Here is a 24,122-nt window from a genome sequence, read left to right on the forward strand (position 1 = left end):
ATAAATTGCACATAAATAATATATTCATTTTAAGGGTCTGAGCTGGTGGTTCAGCATAATATCTTCAAAGACTGTCCATTACGCTGGGCGATCCATCCAATCATTGTCAGACTGATCTAGAGACAAAGTGAAGCTACCACAAATATGTACTTGTATAGCCAGCAGTCTGTCCACCTTGTGCTGTTCGTCATGGTAGGGAGCTCAGGGATTCTCTAAAAGTTTGCAAATCAGTCATGAAAATCAGGCCTGTATTTGTGTTCATCAATAAATTACAAAATAAACAGAATATAAAACTGTAGAGTCACATAATTTCACATCTATCAACAAGGAAATCCCTCATTGTTGAATTTTTTACACTTTTTAATTTTATTCACTCAGTTAACATGAAGCAAAGATGCTGATGCTGCTTATTTGTTAAGGAAAACGTTTTTGGTATAAACTGAATGTATACCAATTTAGTAAATTTCATTTAACCAGATTCCATTAAATGTAACGTTTTACATTGTACTCGTAGCAAAGTTATAACCAAATTAGTTCAAGTCATTATTTTGGGCAGAATTTCTTTTGAGTGTGCATAAAAAGTTGTTTTTTTTTTTAGTCATCTTTTTATTTTATCTTTTTACTGTTTCGTCATGGTCAAATCACATGTCAGATCTGTTTTTCATTTGTTTGTTTCTAAAACATGAATGGGGAAATACATGCACGACTACTATAGCTATTATGCCTTGGTGGAAATGAAGCACGTGTAATCCATCACAAAAACCTGAATTAATATTAGGACTTGAAATGCAGTTTCCTTTTCAAAATCCTCACTTCTTCTTCAAACACGTCTACCTTTACTCGCATGCGCGTGCACAGAGCTCCCACCACCAGCACACACATTTAATGCACATTTGCATACATGGACAAAGCTTTTCTGAGTCTTTCTAAGTACTTTACTGTTCCACAGAAACTTTACAGTACATAGGAGAAGCAGCGTACAGTGTGACACAGAGATGAAGATAACATACATTTCATGGTTTTTCTTTTTTGGCTCGATTGAATTCAGTCGCTCAGAGTTTGCTCCTTCCAAACAGTCACTCTGGTCCTTATCTGTGTAGAAGCTTTTCTTGCTCCAAGAAATAACAATGATGTCTCTCTCATATTAAATAGATTTCCCAAAGCTTCTTTTTTAGTTCGTCTTAGGTGTGGGAATTCTGGCACATCGCAATGTCTGGAAAGGTGGGGGTGGGGGGGTCTTTTGTAGGATGCATGCACAAGTCTTTATAATTGAAATACTGTAGGTATCTAAAGGTCTATGCACAGATATTTAATGTATTTTAAAAAAATCACATTTATCAAGATGGTACATTTTTTGCACAGTAGTTCCACTCTGACTATTATCTATTTTCTTGTTTTTGTTTTGCCTTTTTCGCTCCATTTCTTTTCACTGGATATGCCAGTTTTAATCCACGCTTGTCTTTTTTTCAGGAGCACCGTCTGAATTTGATGAGCTTTTGGAAAGCCTGCTTGAATTCGTCGTTGAAGACGGTGTAGATGACAGGGTTGATGAGGGAGTTCAGGTATCCCAGCCATGTAAAGATGTCAAACAGCACTGGATCAAACCAGCACTCTTTGCATATCGCCATGACAAGCGTGCCAACAAAGAAGGGAAGCCAACAGACAATGAACGCGCCCAGGATGATGCCCAGTGTCTTGGTTGCTTTCCTCTCCCGTGCTGCACACAGACGTTTCCTCTCCAGCACGTTGTCTGCCAGCTTGACTTTCACGCTGTTCATGAACAGAGGCGACCCTCCCCCTCCTCCTCCCACACCTCCCGCATTGCCAGAGTGTAGGTGTGCTTCGTGGTGGGAGGAGGAATTAAGAGAACAGAGAGAGGACCCTGCAGAGGTCTGGATTAGCTGCGCTGTGGTGAAACGCTTCCCAGACGACGACGGTGTCTTAAAAATGCGAGAGCGGGCTGCGACGTAAATCCGACCGTAGAGGATGATGAGAAGCACTGTGGGAACGTAGAAGGCGCCGAAGGTGGAGTATAGGGTGTAAGAGATCTGATCTGTATTCACCATACACTCTGTAAGCTCCTCATGGGCTTTGGCCTGCCGCCAGAAAAGTGGAGGCATGGAAATCGATATAGATATCACCCACACCACCCCAACCATGATCCCTGCACGGCGCATGGTGCGGCGCTTTGAGTACTCCAGCGCGTGCGTGATAGCCCAATAGCGATCCAGCGCAATTACACACAGGTGCAAGATGGAGGCGGTGCAGAATGTGATATCAGATGACAGCCAGATGTCACAAACAATCTGCCCCAGCGACCAGGTCTTGCTGACAGTGTACACGATGCTAATTGGCATGACTAAAATGGAAACCAACAGGTCTGTGACGGCGAGGGAGCCAATTAGGAAGTTGGCAGGTGTGTGGAGCTTCCTGGTCAGAAAGATGGTGGCGATGACAAAGGCATTTGAAAGGACAGTAGCCAAGGTGACAATGGCTAACAGAGCAGACAGAGAGACCTGGAAACCGAGGAGTGTGGCCTCGCTCCAGGGTGGTGCTGTAGTGGTGTTAGGAATCTCTGTGAAGTTTCTAATGAAGTAGTCCAGTGAGCTGTTGTCCAGCTCCATCGCGCCTCCACTCTGTTAAACCTGCTTTGAATCCAGTCTCATATCTATAATCTACAACTGTACACGGATCAGTTCAGGCGTAACACTGAAAAAGGCCATGATGGTGTGGCACTGATGGTTTTGACCAGAAGTCCGTCTTTTAATGTTCTTTTTTTCTAACTTTTTTGAAACCGCATTTGTAAACGGATCTCTCCTTAATTCATCAACCCTTTTATTCAAAAGAATTATTTCATATTAACCGTTAGCAAACAACTCATTCCACAGTTTTGGTTTAGAACTAATGATACTGATGATTAGTTGGCATGAATCAGAGACGAATTTGACCATTTCTCCACTTCAGTATTGATTCACTTAACTGGTGTAGCTGCAGGAGGGCAAAATCCTAATTTGTATTCATCTCCCGTCAGAAAGGCACGTCTTGTCTCTCTCGTTTCCCCACGCTCTTATCTCATCTCCAACCAGCAGCCAGCCAGCAACCACACCTTCAGACCAAGCTTTTCCTATCTATCAAATGCTTTAATGGGCTCCTCCTTTTCAATAAAGCAAACCAGGGAACTGTGCGTAAGAAGATGATGACAACAGATACAAAGGTTTGCTTGCTCTCTCTCTCCCCCTTATCTTTTCTGAAGTCCACAAGGAAGCTTAGTCAGGTTCTGACTGTAACTTGGCTTTGTTCCCTATTTCTAATGATGTTGGGAAGCCAAAGCACTACAGTTACAGGATCAGCATCAAACCAAGGAAAAACTTATAAATGTAGCTCATGGGTAATTCTTCAACATCCATATCTCTCTTCTCACAGCATCGCCTGTCAGACAGATGTTCACTTGTAGAGTCCGTAAAGATTGCGAGGTTTTGTCAGATTTTCATCCAGCTTCTTCCGAGGCATTTTCTTCCTAGGTGAGACAAATGAGAGAAAAATGATTAGAAATGTTGTATTTTGCAGTGCATCATCCTGTGCACCATATTATTTATATGAACAGAGACATACACAGACAAACCACCTGGAATCACCGCATGTGAATAAACTGCAAACTCAACTGTGATTTCTGAAAGGAGTATCGTGACTTGATCCATGGATTAACACCCACACTCCTGTTGTGTAGTTGTAAGACTAAATTGTCAACAACTACATAAAAACGATATTCTATCTTCAATAATTGCAGCACAAATGAATATTTCATGGAAAAAATGAAAAAAGTTTCTTCAAAAGTCAATACTTTTTAAAGTATTTACGTTTTTATTCACATTACTCTGAAGGGAGATGGGAAATTGGAGTGTAGCGGTACAAAGGGAAATATTTCTTCCAGGCAACAGTAATAGAACATTATCACACGATGGAAGCTGACTCAATTTCAAATACAACAAAAGAGATAGGAACTGAAATGTGGAAAAGTGGCGTTATGTCCCAGAAGGAACGAAAACTTCAAATGTCTGCTAATCACAACCCTCCAGCTTTCCATCCATGTATTACGTTTGCTTTCATTTATTATTGAAGAGCAACAGCATGATTTACTTACCACTTATAGCGTATGTGGCAAATTGTCATGTAAATCTTTATTCTTGTCAGGTACTGTGAAAAAGCCACATTGTAAAATCTCAGCTGAGTTTTGTGTGGGAAGTGGGTTTTATTCATTTAAACATGAAATGATTAGGGAGAGGAGTTAGTAGCAGAACAAAGTCTGCAAAGTTGTTAATTATTTTTAGGGATTTTGTTGATTTCATTTTTCACACATCAACCAGCTTTGAAGTGATTTCGAAGCGTTAAGGAATGTGGTGGCTGGAAAACAAACAACTGCGTTTGCCACGCTAATTACAAATGTTTGCCTTTTCACATTTAACACATCCTTCAGCTTGCACATTATTGCTGTCAAGACCGATTTCCAAGTGTATGTTTGTTCCTGATACAACTCCACAAATTACCTCCATTAAGTGAAGTGTTGATTGGCAGCTGGGCTCTTGAGAGGGATTATTGTGCTTGGGCTGTGACAATAAATTGGCATATTAAGTAGCAAAGGAAACATTCTTGGTGTCTCGGTGCCAGTCTCACCAGTCTTGATGCATTCATTTGCAAACTCTCAAGCGGCCATGACCATTTTTATAATTCATCCTCAGTACAATTTATAAAGGTTTGTTTTTGCAGTGTTTGCTCCCATATGTGCTGTTTTCTTAAGAACCATCAGGTAAAACAAAAACTGTTCACTCATTAAATTAGATGAACACGAATTTCAGGACAATCAAACCAGTTGTTATTGAGACATTTACCTAAAAACAACCATCATCTGAGGACCACGAATGACCAAATTTATTGGCAGTGCATCTAATATTTATTAAGGTGTTCCAAACAAGACTAGAATGGTGTATCTAACAACCAGCGCTGACTTCCACAGAGCTCCACAGGCAGCATGACTCAAAGTGAATCATATCCAAACACTGAGACAATAAAGGTCAGCTGACTCTAATCTGAAGTTCCTGTGTTGTGTCTTTCTACCTCTGATGGGAAAATAGGAAAATACATTACTAATCAGTTTCTCTTTCCTGTAACTGATGGTGTCTCTTTAACAACATTTCAACGAATGCCGCAGCACAACAGTAAATGTGTCACAATTAGCTATGTGGAATGGCGTACTTGCGGATTTACTGCTGTAATAGCTGGTTAGACCCCTATGAAAAAATAAAAAAAAGTTCAAACAACCTAAAACATCTAAACAACACAAGGAACAACAATCAAGGTGCTGTGTATTGTATGATAAAGACAATATTAGAAAGAAAACCCCAACAATCACACAATCCCCTACAACAAACACTTGGCAACAGTGGGAAGGAAAAACTCCCATTAAACAGGAAGAAAACTCTGAAGCAAGCTCAGGGAGGGGGATCCATCTGTAGTGATTGGTTGGGGATGAGGACTACTATTTTGATGGCAAATAACCATCAGCTGGCAGCCTTGTCTCAGCATCTAATCGTAGTATAGTTCGGTAACAGTTCCAAAATGAAAGTTGAATCGACATCATGGATATTCTCTTAGCGTTGATGCGAGGCGACATTGCCGTGATGTCTTCTTAGCAAGAGTAAGTTTAATAAACGAATTGTTTTCTACTGTATATTTACTGTACAAAACCATAGATATATTAATGTATTAAAAGTTTTGTTTTAAAAAATAAAAATAATACTAGTCAGAGTACGTGGAAAAGATGTGTGAACATGTTAACAACTGTTAATAACCATGTACTAACCACATTAGTTGCCACTGTTTTTTTTTTTAATTAAGGAGGAGACAGCTTTGATATTCATTGGTCTGTGGTTCATTTTTTGTCATTATAAGTGTCCTATGGACTGCTTAGCAAGTATAAGAGTTTTAATTCATCCATTCATTGATCAAACCCTTTAGTCCGTTTCAGGGCCCGGGTAGTCATCAGTCTCCTTGCCTGTAGTTACTTCATTCATCTCCTCCTGTGGGATCCTCCTTTCACTCCAAGGCAGCTAGTGTAAACTGAGATAATTTATTTAAGGTTCCCTCACATCATACAATACAAATTCTTCGTGCTTGCTTTGTTTTGCTCCAAGCCTGGACCATGACATTCGAATAGCTGAGAGGTCAGTCGACTACTGGCTTTCCTCCATCAAAGATGTGTACGCTTAAACAGCCAAGAAAAGGGCACAGAGTACTCACTGTACATACAAGCTTATTACTAAAACTGAGTCAGACACACAAGGAATGGTAACCGAGCCCTGCTAATCTTCACTGCAGCTTCATTTAAAATAATCCTTATTAAAAGGTACTGTGAAGGTAAGTAGGTCTGTGAAGGTTCTCAGTCATCCACGTCATCGTAGTCAAAGGAGCTTGCAAAGAAAAGCGTGAAAGTGAAGGTAAGTACTTACTGGTTTTGAACATTTTTGCCTTTCGTTTTTTAACCCCAGGGTGAGCATTGCTACAAGCATAAGCCAGCTGCTTAATAATTAGAAAACTAAAATAATAATTTTTACAAAAGCCTTGGCTATAAATCCAAGTGGGTTACATCAAATTTTTGTTTTGTTTTTTAGGTCTGATTCATGCATAATCCACAACTAAGCAGCCACTGTTAAAACCGTCATACTGAGTCGTTAGGATGGCTACTTCTGGCTTTACTGCATATGCATTCTGCCTATCATCATCACTCAGTGTGCACACAGCAGCGTAAACAGTAACACGGTGAAGAAGAAGAACAACAGTGACCATGGTTGACACAGAGACAGGAGTTAAGATTCATTCCCAGATGTGCATACAAACACAGCGCTGTCATCCTCGTGTATGAGAGTAGCTCAAGATATTGTTATTCATAGTACACATAAAATATCACCAAAAAACACGATGTGCACATGTGTCAGAGGTGCTGAGTGAAACATCACACAGCTCACACAGCATGACTACTTTGCAGTCATCCCAGTGCTTCATTGCATCAGCACAGAAGTGACTGATTCGTGCGGAGAGTGTCTGGTAATGACGCTTACTCCTAGTGTTGTAATACTGAATGCACCACAGAGTGAGGCTGCAATAAGACTGTTGTGGACAACGCTGAATTATTCATTCACTTATCCCTGATGCAAACTGCTATACTCTAATATGTTTCTAGTGAATGTCACCCCCACACCTACACACTCACAAACACATGTGCTAGTAGCATGTATGATAGATGATTAAACAGCTTATCTGTTTACACATCAGACAAGTGAAGGACAAAGCTTATCTCCTAAGGGCCTGGTTTACAGCACAATGACTTAATGAGATTCATAATGAATGGATAAGAGGGGAAGATTTTCAATCAAGACCAGACCTTGCCTAAAATTGGCTCTATACTGTTTGTGTGAAAGCGATTATGTCTACATCTGGCTTTGAAATTGAAGGTCTAATGCAGTAAGGCCTGATGCTGAGCCGGATTGTGCATTTATCATCCTTTAAAAAACTTAGTGGGAACAACATCTCAAGATTGCAATAATAAAAAGCAAAAAAAAAAAAAAGAAGTTAAAATTACTCATGTGGGTGTGACAAAAAGCAGAACTGAAGCACCCACAATACTGCATCTCTGCCCAGTTGGAGCCATTGCTCCACATGCCATTCACAAATCAGAAATTAATTTATTTCAGGCTTGGGTTAAGTCTAAGCAGATGCTGCAGCATGTGAGGCAGGCTGGTTGTTGCTCTGGGTGAAAGGGTAATACCCTCCAAATGCAGCCTGCATATGACGTATGGCCCAGTGTAGATAGGCAAATTGATTTAACCAAGAGGCAGAGCCATTGCTACCTTTGCTGTCAGCTAATGTCTAGTGTTTACTCAAGCATGCACTAAATGGTAGGTGAGCATGGATGTGCTATGTGCCTGAATGTGTGGTGGGCTTATGAGGGTTATGTCTTTCTCAATTTATGCCAACTGAGAAAGACATCTGGGAACCCAGTGATGGTGTAAAATGATACTTTCTGAGACAGTGTCTGCAGTATCTGTAGAGGTGCATCGCACATGAACTCTAGACAATGACCAAATTTGTACTTGTGTCTCTTTCGTCCTGCCTCCCTCTCTTAGCCCAGCAGATGATTGTCCCTCCTTTACCCTGAGGTTTCTTCCAGTCAAAAGGAAGTTTTTCCTGCCTACTGATACCAAGTGATTGCTCATAGAGGGTAGTCAGATTGTTCGGGTTTCTTTCTACTACTTGTCTTTACCTTACAATATAAAACACCTTGAGGTGAGTGTTGTGATTTGTTGCTATATAAATAAAACTGAATTGAATTGAACTGCACTTGTCCGAGCACATAGCTGGAAATAGTCGACCCAATGTCACCGCAAAGCATGTAACAGACCAGGTCCACCATTTCAATTTCAAGCTTTGCCTCTCCAAGTCGTGAAAAGGACAGGCATGCAGACGTATATGTACCAGCAGGGGCAGATGATATATTTAAGGCCAAGAAGTCGCTAGTGACAAAGAAGGGTATGAAGTCCATTCTAGGGTCCATCAATGCCAGAATCTATTAAGATAGGTGGCTAATACGTATTTACGCGCAAATGTGTTAGTAATGTCTGTTTAAATGCTTTCCCATGATTACTTTCATTTGGCTTGTCTGTTACATGTCTGCTGTGATACTGGGTTGAAAGAGACCTTTATTTGGGTTTAAGGAACAGGTTGGATCGTGCAGTGGGTGGAAGATTTGCTGTCCACTCTATTGTTGTGAATCCTCTGGACTTGCTCGTACTACATTAGACCAGAGACCAGAGCTTAAAGACCATTTACTATCAGTTCTGGCGTAGGTGGACATTTGGTTTCACAGATGCAGCGGTAAAGTTTATTGCTGCAGGACATGCATGGAAACTGTCCAGCAACCACAGTTATTCCCAGACCATTCAGATGAGAGATTGCCTAATTTGATTACAAATGTTGATATAATCACACCAGCTACTATGACCTGAAAACAGTAAGCATAGCTAAGCTACTGCTGCTGGCATGAGTAAAAACAAAAGTAACTTTGATTTTTGCATCACAAAAACACATTAAATCAGTATAACATTTCTTAAATAAGAAACCTTCTCAAGGGTAGAAATCATCTTACAGTGGGATTGCACCAGCCACAAATCCTGTCACAATGTTGACGATCTGACCCATGAGTAGTCGCTGAGTGTTACTACATTACTGTATCAGTACTCAGTACTAATGGATCAGACAACGCCATTCTGATCTCAGTTAAATTTTTTAAAGCTTTGTTATTCCTTAAAGTTCCTGGCACAATGACACGAACACAAAAACACACAGACCTAGAAGGTGTACACATAACAGCTATGCACTTGTTGTTAAAGATTTCATAACTTAGCATCAGTCAGTGTTTTCTTGTGCACAATAATGAAAGTCAAAAGTGAATAAATGCATGAATTAAGAACTTTCTTGATTCATTTAAATGCAAGAAATATACATTTTATGCTCCTCGATTTCACTCCTCAAACCTACGTGCCTGGCTTCAAACAATAATCATTGTTCATTTGATCTGAGTAGGTGAACTGCCTTTTAACTGTGTTCTAGCCAAGCGTGTGCTGCCAATGCATTTGGATGCTGTTTCCTATCATTATAGTCAGCACACAGGCAAAAATTATTTATGCATATCCAGTGATCTCCTATATGAGCAACCTCTTTGCAACAGGTGTAAGGAAAAACTGTCTTTTAGCAGCTTAGTGCAGAACGTAACAGAGTTATAGATCAATGGGACACGATATATATATATATATATATATATATATATATATATATATATATATGTAGAACCTGACCTGCATACATAAAAAAATACATATATATATATAAATATATATAATGTTTTATGTTTGCAGGTTCTTGGGTGTATAAAGAGTAGGTGTTTTTCTCAACCTGTGTGGGCTGCACATGTGGAGAAGCATACATATGTAGAGGCACAGACTCATGCAACATCTGCATCACCGAGCAACACACAGAAAAATGAAACATATATATATATATATATATATATATATATATATATATATATATATATATAGAGAGAGAGAGAGAGAGAGAGAGAGAGAGAGAGAGAGAGAGAGAGAGAGAGATAAAAACATAACCCACACAGTTCACTCCAAGGACCACACAGTCCTTGGAGTAACTGGCACTAGAGGAAACTGAAGGAGCTTCATGTTGATTTGTGGTGCCGGAAAATGACTAGAAAGTGTGGAAAGAAGAGGAGGTTAACCCGCGGTATGTTGATAGTTTTCTGTGTCTACTTCAGGACATATTACAGTAGCTGAGAAGGAAAGTGACAGATGGTAGAAAATTCATTCCTATAAATTAAAGGCATCCAAACGCTTAGTTTTAACAGGCTGCATAGCAGCTTCATAAAACTGGTTTAAAAAAGCAAATTCTGACTTTTGTACTCTCCTCATTTCTGCACAAAATAAACTTTATCAACACGCAGACAGTCTTCGCACCAGTAATATAATGTACGTGACCCTTTGAAAGTGGAACAGGACGAGTGTAAATCTGGGACACCTTAGATGCCCTTCATTGAAAGCTGGCCCAAAAAAAATAACACGGTGCAGAGATTATCAGAATGTAAATGTTATAGGATGCTGTAGGAGGAACACTGAGACTGAGAAAACTTTTGGTATATTCGAATTTTGTGAAGTGCACTGGTAGTACCTGTGCCTGGCTATAAAGACAAGCTAATGTCCTGTGAATATAAATAATTTACTATACTTTAATATATACTCCAGCCTTGCTAGTACCAGGGTGGATCCCCATTTGCTTTCAGAACTAACTGAATTTGTGGCACTGATTCAGTAGGGTGTCAGAAACATTCCTCAGAGAGTGTGGTATATATTTCCATGGTAGTGTCACACACTTGGTTTGTCGATTGCACATCAATGACATAACACTGATATAAAGCAGGATCACCAGCCTTAATAATGTGTTGGTCCCCCTTTTGCTGCCAAAACAGGCCTGACCCATGGGCTCCACTCAACCCCCGAAGGTATGCTGTCGTATTCGGCAGAAAGATGTTAGGAACAGATCCTTTAAGTCTTGTAAGTTGGGGAGTGGAGCCCCCATAGTCCACAGACTTGCTTGTTCAGCACATCCCATAGACGCTCAATTGGAATGAGATCTGGGGAATTTTGAGGTCAAGTCAACACCTCAAGTACATTATTGTCCTCTTCAAACCATTCTTGAACCATTTTTGCTTTGTGGCAGGGCTCATTATCCTGCTAAAAGAGGCTATCAGAGAATAATGTTTCCATGAAAGGGTGCACTTGGTCTGCAACAATGCTTAGAAAGGTTGCACGTGTCACAGTAACATCCACGTGGATGGCAGGATCCAAGGCTTCCCAGCAGAATATTGCCCAAAGTTTCACAATGCCTCTGCACGCTTGTCTTTTTCCCACAGTGCATCCTGGTGCCAAGACTTCCCCAGGTAAGCTACACACACACACATCCACATGTTGTAAAACATGCTTCATGAGATCAGGCCACCTTCTTCCATTGCTCCATGGTCCAGTTCTGGTGCTCACATGTCAATTGTTGGTGGTTTTGGTAGTGGACAGATGGGACTCTGACTGGTCTGCAGCAATGCAGCCTTATACACAACAAACTGCAATACTCTGTGCATTCTGACATCGTTCTATCAGAACCAGCAGTAACTTTTTGGGGAATTTGAACTACAAAAGCTTGTATCTTGGATCAGTAAGCCTTGGCCACCCATGACCCTGTCACTGGTTCCTCACCATTCCTCTTTTGGACCACTTTTGATAAGTACTGACTAATGCAGACCAAGAGCTATAGTTTTGGAGAAGCTCTGACCCAGTCATCCAACCATCACAATTTGGCCCTTGTCAAAAGGATAAAATGTTCACTTGCTCCCTAATGTATCCCACCCACTAACAGGTGCCAGGATGAAGAGATAATCAGTGTTATTCACTTTGCCTGTTACCTTGGGCATTTAAAAAAAATGAAATAAATAAAATTGTCTAGATAATCGTAACAACAGTATAATTTGCTGTGCGTGTGTGTGTGTGTGTGTGTGTGTGTGTGTGTGTGTGTGTGTGTGTGTGTGCGTTACAGACACACAGAGAGAGTGCAAGAGGAAGTACTAAAGCTGGATTTCATATCACCTGACGGTGACAAACAGGAGTGCTTTTATCTTTATCTTTTGTGTTAGACTGTGTATATGAGTCATAAAAGTAAAGAGGTAGTGATTCACCAGAGGTTAGGATCAACGATCCATCCAGGAGACAACAGCGGATGTTTGATACTGAAGAGGACAACATGAAAGCCTATAGTAGGTTTAGTCTTCCTATAGTGACAAAAAATGGATGAGGCAAAAAAAGCAAAGAGAGCCAAAGATAGACCATAACTCCAAATACTAAAGTATAACCTAATACTATGGGAAACATGACAGAGAATACAAATAGTAATGTACAGTACTTAGCAAGGGAAACAATGTTTACATTACACCTAATGTAAAAAAAAAGATTTATTTTCGTGTTACTTTATGTGACTCCTGATTTACTGAATTCAGACTTTGTGATGCTGCTTTGTTACAGACGTATTCATCCAAAAGCTGCAATCCCTTTCTTTCTTATTACACTATAGCTTGTCATTTTGTTTACTCTTCATTGTTTTTTAAGCCTCTCAACACATGCCTATAATGTACATAAAGTTTTTTTTAATGGTCAAGTTGTGGTGTGTTTAAAAATAGCAGAAAAATAAACTTTTTGACAGCAAAACAATGGTTTCGGAGTGCGCCTAAAAAGGAGCGGTAACGGTTAGTTGGTGAGTAAACCCAGACAGCTGTAGCTCTCACAGAGATGGCATATCGATTTTATTGTCAATTAAACTGGATGGATCCATAGAGCATTGCAGAACCCCAGAAAATATGTGTGTAAGCCTATTTGTAAATAAAAGGATCAGTATAGTCTGACATCTTGACTATCTAATTTAGAAGAAGTTTTGAGCAAAACTTGAGTAACATTTCCAACAGAAAGATGGTGTCAATTAACACATTTTCAGCTAAATCATTAAACTTAAAAAAAATCTGCAAAAACATTTCTTTAAATATCAAAATGACATTAACGCAATTAAATCTTCAGTCTTATTCCAGGTTTATTCTCCAAATGAAAAACTGTCTCAAACATGCAATCTTATGGAGTTGATTTTAGCCTCAGGAGTGCCACCTGTTCATGAGAAGGTGTGTTTGTGTGTTTTCATCATTATATTAATGCCGTATAAGATTATCCATTCTGCTGTGTTTGTGGTGAAATTTCAGTCACGTGTTAGCAAAAAATTAAAAAATGTGTCTGTGAAGGTTCTCAGACATCCAGGTCATCGTTGTCTAAGGAGCTTGAAAAGAAAAACGTCTGGACTTCTTTAAGTATTCTTGAAGACGTTTCACCTCTCATCCAAGAAGCTTCTTCAGCTCTAAGCACAATTGGTGGAGACTCCTAGATTTGAAGCCCTATGGAGTGTCTCTATCTACCTAATCACATGAGCCACGGTGTGAAAACGGGTGTGGGTCACAATCAGCCAAGGTTTTGGGTGAACCCACTGTGAAACCTAGCCCCACCCTATCATGTGATTTATTGAGGTCGAATGGCCCAGGAGTGGGCGTTAAGGCGTTTGTTTATATTATTTGTTTATATTTGGCTTTACCTCCCTGAACTTCTGCATTTCGCATATGCACACAAAAGGAAGAGCACTCCTCTTTGCCATTTCATCTGCACACAGAATATGATACCTAATGATTAAGTCTGCAGCTGCATGAAAGGAAGAGCTTGAATGGAAGGGGGTTGCAAAGCAGCTTGCAGATAACGAGCAACTGTGGGAAGGCTAAAGCATCTTTAAAAGGATACATTTGGATACGTTGAAGGCTATCAGCTGAGCTGGACTTTGTGGAATACGTGAATTAACATAAATGCTAATGTGACCCATTTTTTGTGTTACTTGGGAATTAAGACAGGAGTGGGAAATTAATTTGCCATTCCCAAGGTGCAACATTACAACTTGGATTGGGCCACATCAGTTGAACTCAGTTCTGCTTAATATGATTTTTTCTCTTCATAAGCTTAGTGGTGCAAGTGTCTCCAGAAGCACAATTCCCCTTTGGGGTTGCATCAGGAGGAGCATCTCTGTGTACAAGCTACCCACTGGGGTGATCACTTGTGGCAAGTGAGCAGCTGAAAGAAGTCAAAGGTAAGCTTCTTCCAGCTGATTTTGGACCGCTATGACATTTTGTTTGTATCTAAGTAAAAATTCAAAGTACAAGAAAGCTTGGAAATTCTCTTAAATTATGCATGTCACCTATATCTGTTTGGATCTATTCTATTAGATTGGTTTGGACCTATAAATAAATTTAAAGCATTCAGTCTGCCCTTGTTGTTGTATTTCTGCATTATTAACATGCAAAAATGAACTTTCCCTGTAGAAGCCAAAACACATAGAATTTCATTATTTGAGCTATTATAGTCATATTATGGCTTGAATATCATTAAAATATTTTTATTATAGCAAGTAACATGTAAAACTACTAATATTTAAACTTTTCTGGTCCTCCTCCTACCCTAAATTGTCTTTTTAAATTTCAAGCAAAAGGAAAATTTTAAGTGAACCTAAAAACTGTTTTTCCACAGTGTATTATGTTACGCTTGTTTGACATTTTTAACTTAGAAGCTTTCAGTCAGCAAATTACAGGCTCTGAGATAATGTGAGCTAACTATTTCCCTGAGCTGCCTTGAAGTAACGGAAATAGACATCTTTCAAGAAGTAGTCCATCTTGAAACACTGACCACTAATGGCCTGATAGGTTGCTGCTGTGAGAGCAGGGAGTGCAGCTTTCTGTGAAATCAAACATGACCCCTGCAGTCATTTTCATAGCAAGTGACAAATTCTCATGGTTTAAAATTACAGCTTTCATCTGGAGGGCCCTACCCTAGGAATCAGCTCTAATTATACCGACAGCCTGACTGCAGATTAGTTGAAGGAGGAGGGATACAGCAATGAAAAAAAATACAAGGCCGGGAAATAAGGAGAAGAAAGGGACTAAAAAGAAAGTGAGGAAAGCAAAAGAGTCAAGACCAGAAAATATTTGAAATCAAGGGCCTGGAAAGAGAGCCAGGAAAACAGACTGAAAACAGACATAAACTTTGGGTGACTGAGGTTAGAAATCATCATGAAAAAAAACAAAACTTGAACAACATTGCAAGGCCTGAAACAACGTGGTGGGTTGTCTCCGCTGCTGGAGAAATGATGTGGAAAACGATAAACAGAAAAAGAGGACAGACTGACAGAGGCGTGTCATTTCCTGAGTGAAAAAAATCTCACACTGATTGCGTTCCCTTTCAAATAATCTCGCCTGTAAATCCAGCAGGATTATCAGTGATACAGCATTAATGTTCTGGGTTGCTTTAATTCCAGTGTAAAGCGAAAACCCAGCAGCATGAAAACTAACAAGAGGATTTAATGAAAGAAGCGACCCGTACCATGAAATGAAGACTGACTTAGAATAACTTCTATCTGTAGAAGTGAAAATAGATTTTTTCAGCATAGTTTAACAAACTGCACTGTTACTTCTAACTTCCATTTGGCTGTTTTCATGTTTTGACACTTGAGGAACTGAAATAGAAAGCTAACACGGCATGTAAACTCAAAACAAGACTCATATTGGATCCTGGAGTTGATAAATCAAAGTAGTAAGGAAGAATATCTGAATAAATGTGGACACGTGTCTGTTAGGTCAGCCAATATGTGAAAAAGAAAGTTTTCACAGCTCTTTGTGCAGTAATTGGAAACACTAAGTGCACCACTCGTGCTTCGGAATTAGGAATTAAGAGGTTAAGTAGTAGCATTGTGCTGCTAGTAACATGCACTGTATTTTTTAATCATCAGCAAGTGTGACCACCTCTCTAAAGGCACAAGTTTTTTGCAGCTTGGTAGTTTGGACCATTCAGGTTTATGCCACAATCTTCACAGGAGTGGATATCAAAGCAAATTTATCCAAAGGTCAGACTGTGTAATACTCAGAGAAACTAAAAAAAAACAAAACAAGTGTTACGTTTGAGACTCTACAGGCCCCAGTTAGTATGTTAAATGTTAAAGGTCATGACACAGGCACAAATGGAAAAACACTAAAAAATGGCATGGCTTGTTTCCAAACGAAAGCCTCGCCTCTCTAAAAAGAACATGGCAGTATGGACAGGTTAGACTAAAGTGGAGATGTTTAGTCATAATATACTGCACCATGTTTAGCAAAAAATAAACACACCTTATACCGTATAACGATTCTCAAGCACGGCGGCAGAGGGGTGATGATTTGGGCTTGTTTTGCAGCCACAGGACCCAGATTCTTTGCAGTGCCTAAATCAAACAAGAACTCATCTGTACAGCAAAATATTCTAGAGTCAAATATGAGGAAATCTGTCCAACAGCTAAAGCTTAGCCAAAACTGGGTCACACAACAGGACAATGCCATGCACAAACAAAACAATTAAGGTGCTGCAATGTTCGAGTTAAAGTTCAGAGTTCAGGATAATTACGATGCTGTGATGGGATCTCAAGAGAGCTGTGCATAACTGAATGACTGCAAACCTCAATGAACTGAAGCAATTTCAAAAGACTGAGAAAGTCATACAGAAAAAGTTATTGGTGCTAAAGGTGGTTCTGCAAGCTACTGATTAATGAGATGTACTTAGCTTATGACAGGACTGTATAGAGTCCTATGAAAACTTTTTTTTTCTCACAAAATATTTGGGTGAGCGGTCCTGATATATTCGAATATCGAAAACTGCATATTTTCATAAATGACATCCTCAACGGACCACTGTCTTCTGGACTGCTGACAGCGTGTTCACAACTGTTTTCATTATAGGCCATCAGCAGTCCATTTCAGCCTGAAACTGTCTGAGTGCAGTTCATTCAACCTTTTGCTGCACGCTGCGATCAGTGACTTGTTCACTTCTTCTGGACTTAATGAGCGGAAGCACGAACAGAAGTGTAATGTATGTAACCTTCATTGTGTGACCGCCATTTTTGTTTAACTAAACTCAGTATAAGAATGTGAAGCTGTTTCGGTGCTCATGCAATAACATGCAACACTAGCTCTGCACTTCAGCCTCACTTTTTTTTAAACTATTACTGCAGTAGTATTAATAAAGGTATTATAAGAGTAAGGGTCTTTTAATGATGGCATAAGAGTCCTAGGACCTTGTTTTTTTCCAAGAGTTCTTACAATTCAAGGTTTCTAATAAGGTCTTAAATAATCAGGCCCCATCTTAATGACCTTGTAGTACCATATCACCCTATTAGAGCACTTCGCTCTCGCACTGCAGACCTACTTGTTGTTCCTAGAGTATTTAAAAGTAGAATGGGAGGCAGAGCCTTCAGCTTTCAGGCCCCTCTTCTGTGGAACCAGCTTCCAGTTTGGATTCGGGAGACAGACACTATCTCTACTTTCAAGATTAGGCTTAAAACTTTCCTCTTTGGTAAAGCATACAGTTAGGGCTGGACCAGGTGACCCTGAATCCTCCCTTAGTTATGCTGCAATAGACGTAGGCTGCCGGGGATTCCCATGATGCATTGAGTTTTTCCTTTCCAGTCACCTTTCTCACTCACTATGTGTTAATAGACCTCTCTGCATTGAGTCATATCTGTTATTAATCTCTGTCTCTCTTCCACAGCATGTCTTTATCCTGTCTTCCTTCTCTCACCCCAACCGGTGGCAGCAGATGGCCCCGCCCCTCCCTGAGCCTGGTTCTGCCGGAGGTTTCTTCCTGTTAAAAGGGAGTTTTTCCTTCCCACTGTCGCCAAAGTGCTTGCTCATGAGGGGTCATATGATTGTTGGGTTTTTCTCTGTATCTATGAAGCGCCTTGAGGCGACTTTTGTTGTGATTTGGCGCTATATAAATAAAATTGAATTTAATTGAATTGAATTAATACTATATACCTTCCAGGCAAATCACAGAACTCAAATATGAAATGATTCAATTCTACTCTTTAGCTTGAATGGCGACTGTGAGCTGGCACGTTTTATCTAACAAAGTCTGCTCATTTTTCTTCTTAGAGATCAACACCTGATTTTGACTTGTGGGTCTGTTTCTTTAAACTTTTCACAGCTTTTAAAAACATAGTTTGTAGTTAAAATACTGCAGCAGCTCACTCACCACCTTACATTGTTGTCTTGTTTACTGCAAAACAATCAGACAATGTGATCTCTCAAACCAATCAGCTGCTTTGCTAAATCAGGCAGTTTGTCTGAGTAATTTTTTCCATCAGATAAAAATGTTTCCTATAACACCTCTATGACACTTAGATTACTGTGCTTACAACATGCTGACTCACTTTGCATATTTATGTATCTGATGACAGTTCCTACAGCTTTCCCACCTGATCTGTTCTCTGTTTTGTGTTACTAATAAAATATAATTAAACTAGTAGTTTAATTATATGTAATATTTCACTTTTGAGCGGTTCGCTGGTAATTCAGCAATAATATATAGCTGATATTAAATATCTGCTAAATATAGCCTATATTTGTGCATGTGCGTGTGCATGCGTGTGTTTTTTAATAACATTTCCACCCTAATGTAATGGAGCCCTCTTTGACAAGCAGCACTCCCTGTTTCTGTCATCAAGACTGCTCTGATGGCCTTTCCACCAATCACAGCTGAAATTTAATTTTATTATTACGAGATTTAATGCCTCACTAAAATCTTTCCCCATAAGTTTTGTTTGTCTCAAGTCTTATACCTGTCATATTACTCACATATTTTATCTAGCCTTGTGTTATTTATTTTTCTTGTTGTTTTCTTTTTTTAACAGGCACCATGATGGTGTGGTGGTTAGTAGTGTCACCCAGTACCAAACTGCGTACCAGTTTGAATCCAGTCCGGGGCCTTCTGTGTAGTGCTTACATGTTCTCCCACTGTCTGAGTGGGCTCTCTCTGGGTAATCTAACCCCAATGCATGTGGGGTTAGATTGGGTGTAGGTGTAAATGTGATTATGAAAGGTTGTCTGTCTCTGTGTTAACCATGTAACAAATTGGTGACACGTGTAGTACGTATCCAGTCTCTCACGCTATGACAGGTGTCATAGTGTCACCCCACAGCCCTGAGTCAGTTAATGTGTTCTGTAAAACACCTTTGTAACTATTTTTTGAAAAGTGCTATACAATTAAAGCTTTATCATTGTGTCACTATAGTTTTTATTTCTGCTATTGTCGGCTTTTGATAATCAAAGACAATAAAGCACTGTGCAGCCTTGTGATTGACAAGTTGCTACATTCGCAGTAAGGTACACCGCTCTCCTTTTATATACAGTCGATGGACTCACACAGTGACAAATTCATTATGCTTAGAGCATTAATGCATTGGTCTGTAAGTTATGCTCCACTGAGACCTGCTATCAGACTGACTGATAGTGTCTCACAGAGCTTGGGAAATACACTCTATCTGCCAGTAGTTAGCTCTCCTTTATGTCAGAAGTTGAGCTACTTAATGACTAAGGCATGAGGGCTCATCCTGAGATGAGATGGATGAGTGATAGCACAGACAGTCAGTAGCAGTCATTACATTGGCACTGACAGTTCTTTGGTAGAGAAGCAATAATCAAATGAACATAGCTTCCCCTGACATTTGCAGGAGTTTTAGCAAAAATATGTTCTCAGGATGGAGTGCTTTAGAGCCAAATGGTGAACTCTTCTTCACAGACACTGCTTGCTGCACCATCTGCTTAGCTGTAATGCTGCTAGTCAGCCAGCACTTGTGCTGCACAGTACAGTGGACTGCAGAACAAACTATGTAAGGATGACACTATGCTTCCAGTGTTTTTGTGTCTTGGAAAAGTACATGTTGGGACAATAAAGTTTGCATTATATTACATACTAAAAGTGTGAACCATAGCTCTATAGTTCTCAAATGTTCAGCTCTGGGAAGCAGCTGAAGTAGTTACCTTCAGGTGTTTACTCACATGCACTGGAAGACTCAGTCATTTACTTCATTACTGTGCTTTGCTGTCCATAACTTTTGGTAATCCCTGTGCCAGAAAGAAGAAGCTGAGAGAAATAAGCTGTTGGCGTCTCACTGGGTTCCTCTCTACTGACTTTCATTTCATTATATAATCCTAGATTTTACAGTTAAACATTTAATAAGGCTTGTCTCTCTTAGTTACCATTACTACACCTTTACATTCTTTCACAGCAAATATAAAGTTAACACTGAAAGTGGTGGACCATTCACCTCGTGATCTCAGAGGTAGACAAAGACAGAGTTCTCATTTGTATCCAGTGGCCATATCAAATGACATGTACTGGTTTCATCAGCTCTAGCTTTAGCTATAGTGATGCTCCAAGAGCTTGATAAAAATGTGCATGGATGATTTTTAAGCTAACACATAATTATACAGTAACACGGATGGCTGCATATGAGATGTTTTGCTAAAGTTTAAAGCTGCATGTTAAATGCCAAAGCAGATGCCCATCCCGCTCTTCTATCCTGTGTTATACATGAAAAGACAATATTCATCAAAATGCCACTATAAGCTAAAAAAAGGGGCATATTTACTTCCCACAATAAATATTCAACCTGAAACTGACACACAAAACAAACAACGTTCACTTAAGTCCTCATACCTCACAATATATTATAGCTCAATATTTTATAGGTGAAAAATTAATGTGACTCCAACAAGTGAGGCATAAAGCAGCCAGTGATTCTTGAATTTCTATATTCTCTAAATGTAAGAGGAGACTAAACATCTGCACTCGTGCAACATGAACTGATAAACCAGAATTTTATGTAATGCCTAAAAAACTGCAAATGAGTTGTCTGTGCCCGTCTGTGCTCGTCTCCTGCCTGAAATAATAGGAGAAAAATCTTTTATCACAATACGGTAAAGCTACTCATTTAAAAATATAATAATCTTCAATTTTTTCTGTTTTTCTATTCAGTGTTATTAAGCAATGCCTGGTTATAAATAGATGGTGGATTCAGTTCTTCATCTTCAGTCACACCCTGATAGTTAAGGTGTATGTGCATCGATGAGTCTGTGTGTGTCTCCTGGTGTGTGTGTGTGTGTGTGTGTGTGTGTGTGTGTGTGTGTGTGTGTGTGTGTGTGTGTGTGTGTGTGTGTCACATTTCTGCTGGACTGTGAAGGGTTGGGGGAGAAAATGGTGTGAGGGTGAACGTGAGAGTGGAAACTCCACATGTGTGAGAGTGTCTCTCTGTGGTGAAATGGGGCTACATTCTGTGCTGAAAGACACATTTCATCAGAACGCTGTGGTGGTGAATCTCTTTCATTTTTCTTATCATCTCTCACATCAGTGTTCTAATAAGGGGGGGGGGGGGGGGGGACTGCAACAGAGCACACAGGTCTATTTTTCCAACTTGAAATTGACTAGTTGACTTTGCTGCTCACTAATCCACCTTAACAGTTGTTAAGGCGGAAATTCATTTAAATGTCTTGCTCAAACCTTCTACAGATACCAAAGTACAACATGTTTTCAAATGTGTCCCCCCACTGCAGCTTATGCTCTGTAATACATGAGATCTGTAGGTTTGAGCCTCGTACTTAAGAAGCTTTAAAGAGCGTTCTAAATAAATAAATAACTGAAGTCAGATCCAGCAAATAAATGCTACCATTGTTTAAAAAGAATAACTTTGCAACATCAATGATATTTATTAGGGAGCTAAAAGGTCTTTGGGGTTTTCTTGATTTCCCTGAACAAAACTATGTTTTTTGCCTTTAAACGCTGCAACAACCTTCAGCTGAGACCGACAAGATCGGGCTTACTCACCCTGTGAATTCGTTTTTGGCACACTGGAGCTTCATGCAGGTTCATGCAGGTTTTCTACATGTGCGTTTTGTTTTTTGTTCTTTTCTCATCTCACATCTCTTACGTCTTATCGCTCATGTTAAGATCGCATTGGTTTCTCAAAGGGACTTCTATATTTAGTCTATAGCATATTGTTGCCTTATTGTAGCCTACTTTAAATTTCTTCATTTCCTACCGTGTCGCTTACAATAATCCTAAAGGGACGTAAACTGCGCCAGTGACCTTATCACACTTCATCGTATCTTTTGTATATATTATTTTAGAATTCTCCGCTGAGCTGTTTAATTTTTATTGCGTACCCCCTTTTACTTGTGTCTTTGTGTTAGTTCTTTTTGTACTTAGAAACATAAACTTTACTAGATGTCTTTGAATCATCGGCTCTGCGCACTCAGATCCATGCGTATTGGTAACAAACAGTCACCGGTCTACCAGAGGTTATTAAAGAAAGAAAGAAAGAAAGAAAGAAAGAAAGAAAGAAAGAAAGAAAGAAAGAAAGAAAGAAAGAAAGAAAGAAAGAAAGAAAGACAATAAAACGTACCGTGGATGTTCTTCGTCTGTTGATATTCAGTCTTTCTTTTTTGAAGCAAAGAATAAAAGCTATCCCGGAATGTCTTTGGAGGCGTCCTTTATTTACGCACATCCAGTACAAACAGTCGGAACTCAGACTGGTTATACTAAAAGTGCATCTGCTTCTGTAGATGTTGCTGCTGTGCGCGCTGAGCTTCCTTCAACTCTTATCTGAAAGGCAGATCCTTCGTGTGGGTATAAACACAGTTAAGGCGGTCGTGTGGTCAGCGTTCAAATCTGATATTTGACACTTTCTCACACTTTCAACGACTTCTTCACAGTCACTGGCAAAGCTGCTCTCTTTTTTTTATTACCAGAGTTAAATCCCCACTATGTCTGAAAAGTGTGAAAACTGCTGTACCGGCGAACCTTCGTTGTATGCGCAAGGATGCAGATCGTTGTGGGGTGTCTCCAGTAATTATTAATCCCCCGGTGGAAGACACGGGGACTTCCTGGAGCTGATGCGAACGATTCTCCACCGGGAAGATTAGAGAAACGTCAACAAGTTGCATTCAAACCTGCGTTTTAAGAAGGTTTAGTTGAGACTGGCTGCATGGCTGCACTGAGAGCGAATTTACCCGCTGCAAGCACAGGCGCGTTTCCAACTAATTCATTAGACAGTCCGCCCCGTTAGTGTTACAGCATTGGCTAGAGGTGCTCCAGACCGGGTGTAGGGTCCAAGACGGCATCACAGAGTAAACAATATTACCTTGGAGAAAATAAAGAGAAAATTAAGGAAATAACGCGGTTTTCTCCACATATGGGCTAAATTAAAGACTCACATTTCCACCAAGCTCTTTAAGGACTAAAATTGTAAGAGCATTCTTATATGCTGGCATTCCAGTTGCATGTATTGCCTTATTAATCAAAATTGGATGCTTTTTAAAGCTCTGTGCAAGACTGATGCAGCATGCGTTGGCCTCCCGATTTACAATGAAAATGTAACCCTCGCTGTAAGTTTGAATTCACTTTTTGCGTGCATTGTCATATAACATCATATAAAATAATTTTGTTGTACTGTACTGTACCTGAACAAAACTATTTTGCTATTAAACTTTGCTATTTACAAAAAACCCACCAAGTATATTTGAGGTTCATTTAAAATTGAAGAAAAGCACATTCTTAAGAGCCTTGGGTGTTCTTGAAAGAGTGATACACTTTGTTTAAATCATCTTGTGAAAATGCATATGCTTTCAGTTTGTTTCTTTCTAGATTAACTCAGAGGTGTCAAATCAAAGCTATTGCAATTTGTTGCTTCTTACTCTTTACATTCTTGTACCATACACACAAACTGGAAGATGGTCCAGCTTTACGAGCCACTAAGATTTTTATCAGAACCAATAGTTGTCAGGCTCGAAGTATGCATAGCCTTGCTGCCTCTAGGTGAGTGCATGGTGTAGATTACGCTACAATCTAGTTGGGGGGGACTGTGGCTTAAGTGGTAGAGCCTTGGGAAAGATATTGAACCCTGAGGTGACCTTAAGGCATCCATCGGAGTGTGAGTGTGTTTGCAAAAGTTAGAAAAGTAAATAAAAGCACTGCATGAATATGTGTGACTGGGGAGAGCACTTTGAGTGCTCAGCTGAGTAGAAAAGC

The 24,122-nt window shown here is 39.7% G+C and overlaps 1 protein-coding gene across 1 annotated transcript; it reads right to left on the reverse strand.

Moving 5' to 3' along the window:
• Window positions 1–921: 921 nt before the first annotated feature.
• htr1d (5-hydroxytryptamine (serotonin) receptor 1D, G protein-coupled) lies at window positions 922–23,520 on the reverse strand. The gene is made up of 2 exons (XM_040042569.1): window positions 22,498–23,520; window positions 922–3,517 (listed from the first exon to the last, which is right to left on the reverse strand). Exon 2 carries the CDS (start codon window positions 2,622–2,624, stop codon window positions 1,467–1,469), a length of 1,158 nt encoding a protein of 385 aa, XP_039898503.1. The 5' UTR covers window positions 2,625–3,517; window positions 22,498–23,520; the 3' UTR covers window positions 922–1,466.
• Window positions 23,521–24,122: the final 602 nt, after the last annotated feature.

Source organism: Simochromis diagramma, unplaced genomic scaffold (assembly GCF_900408965.1).
Source record: "Simochromis diagramma unplaced genomic scaffold, fSimDia1.1 OVJJ01000304.1, whole genome shotgun sequence".
NCBI lineage: Eukaryota > Metazoa > Chordata > Actinopteri > Cichliformes > Cichlidae > Simochromis > Simochromis diagramma.

Coding starts and splice junctions, on each gene's coding strand:
- htr1d (XM_040042569.1), bottom strand. CDS start 2,624: ATGGAGCTGGACAACAGCTCACTGGACTACTTCATTAGAAACTTCACA.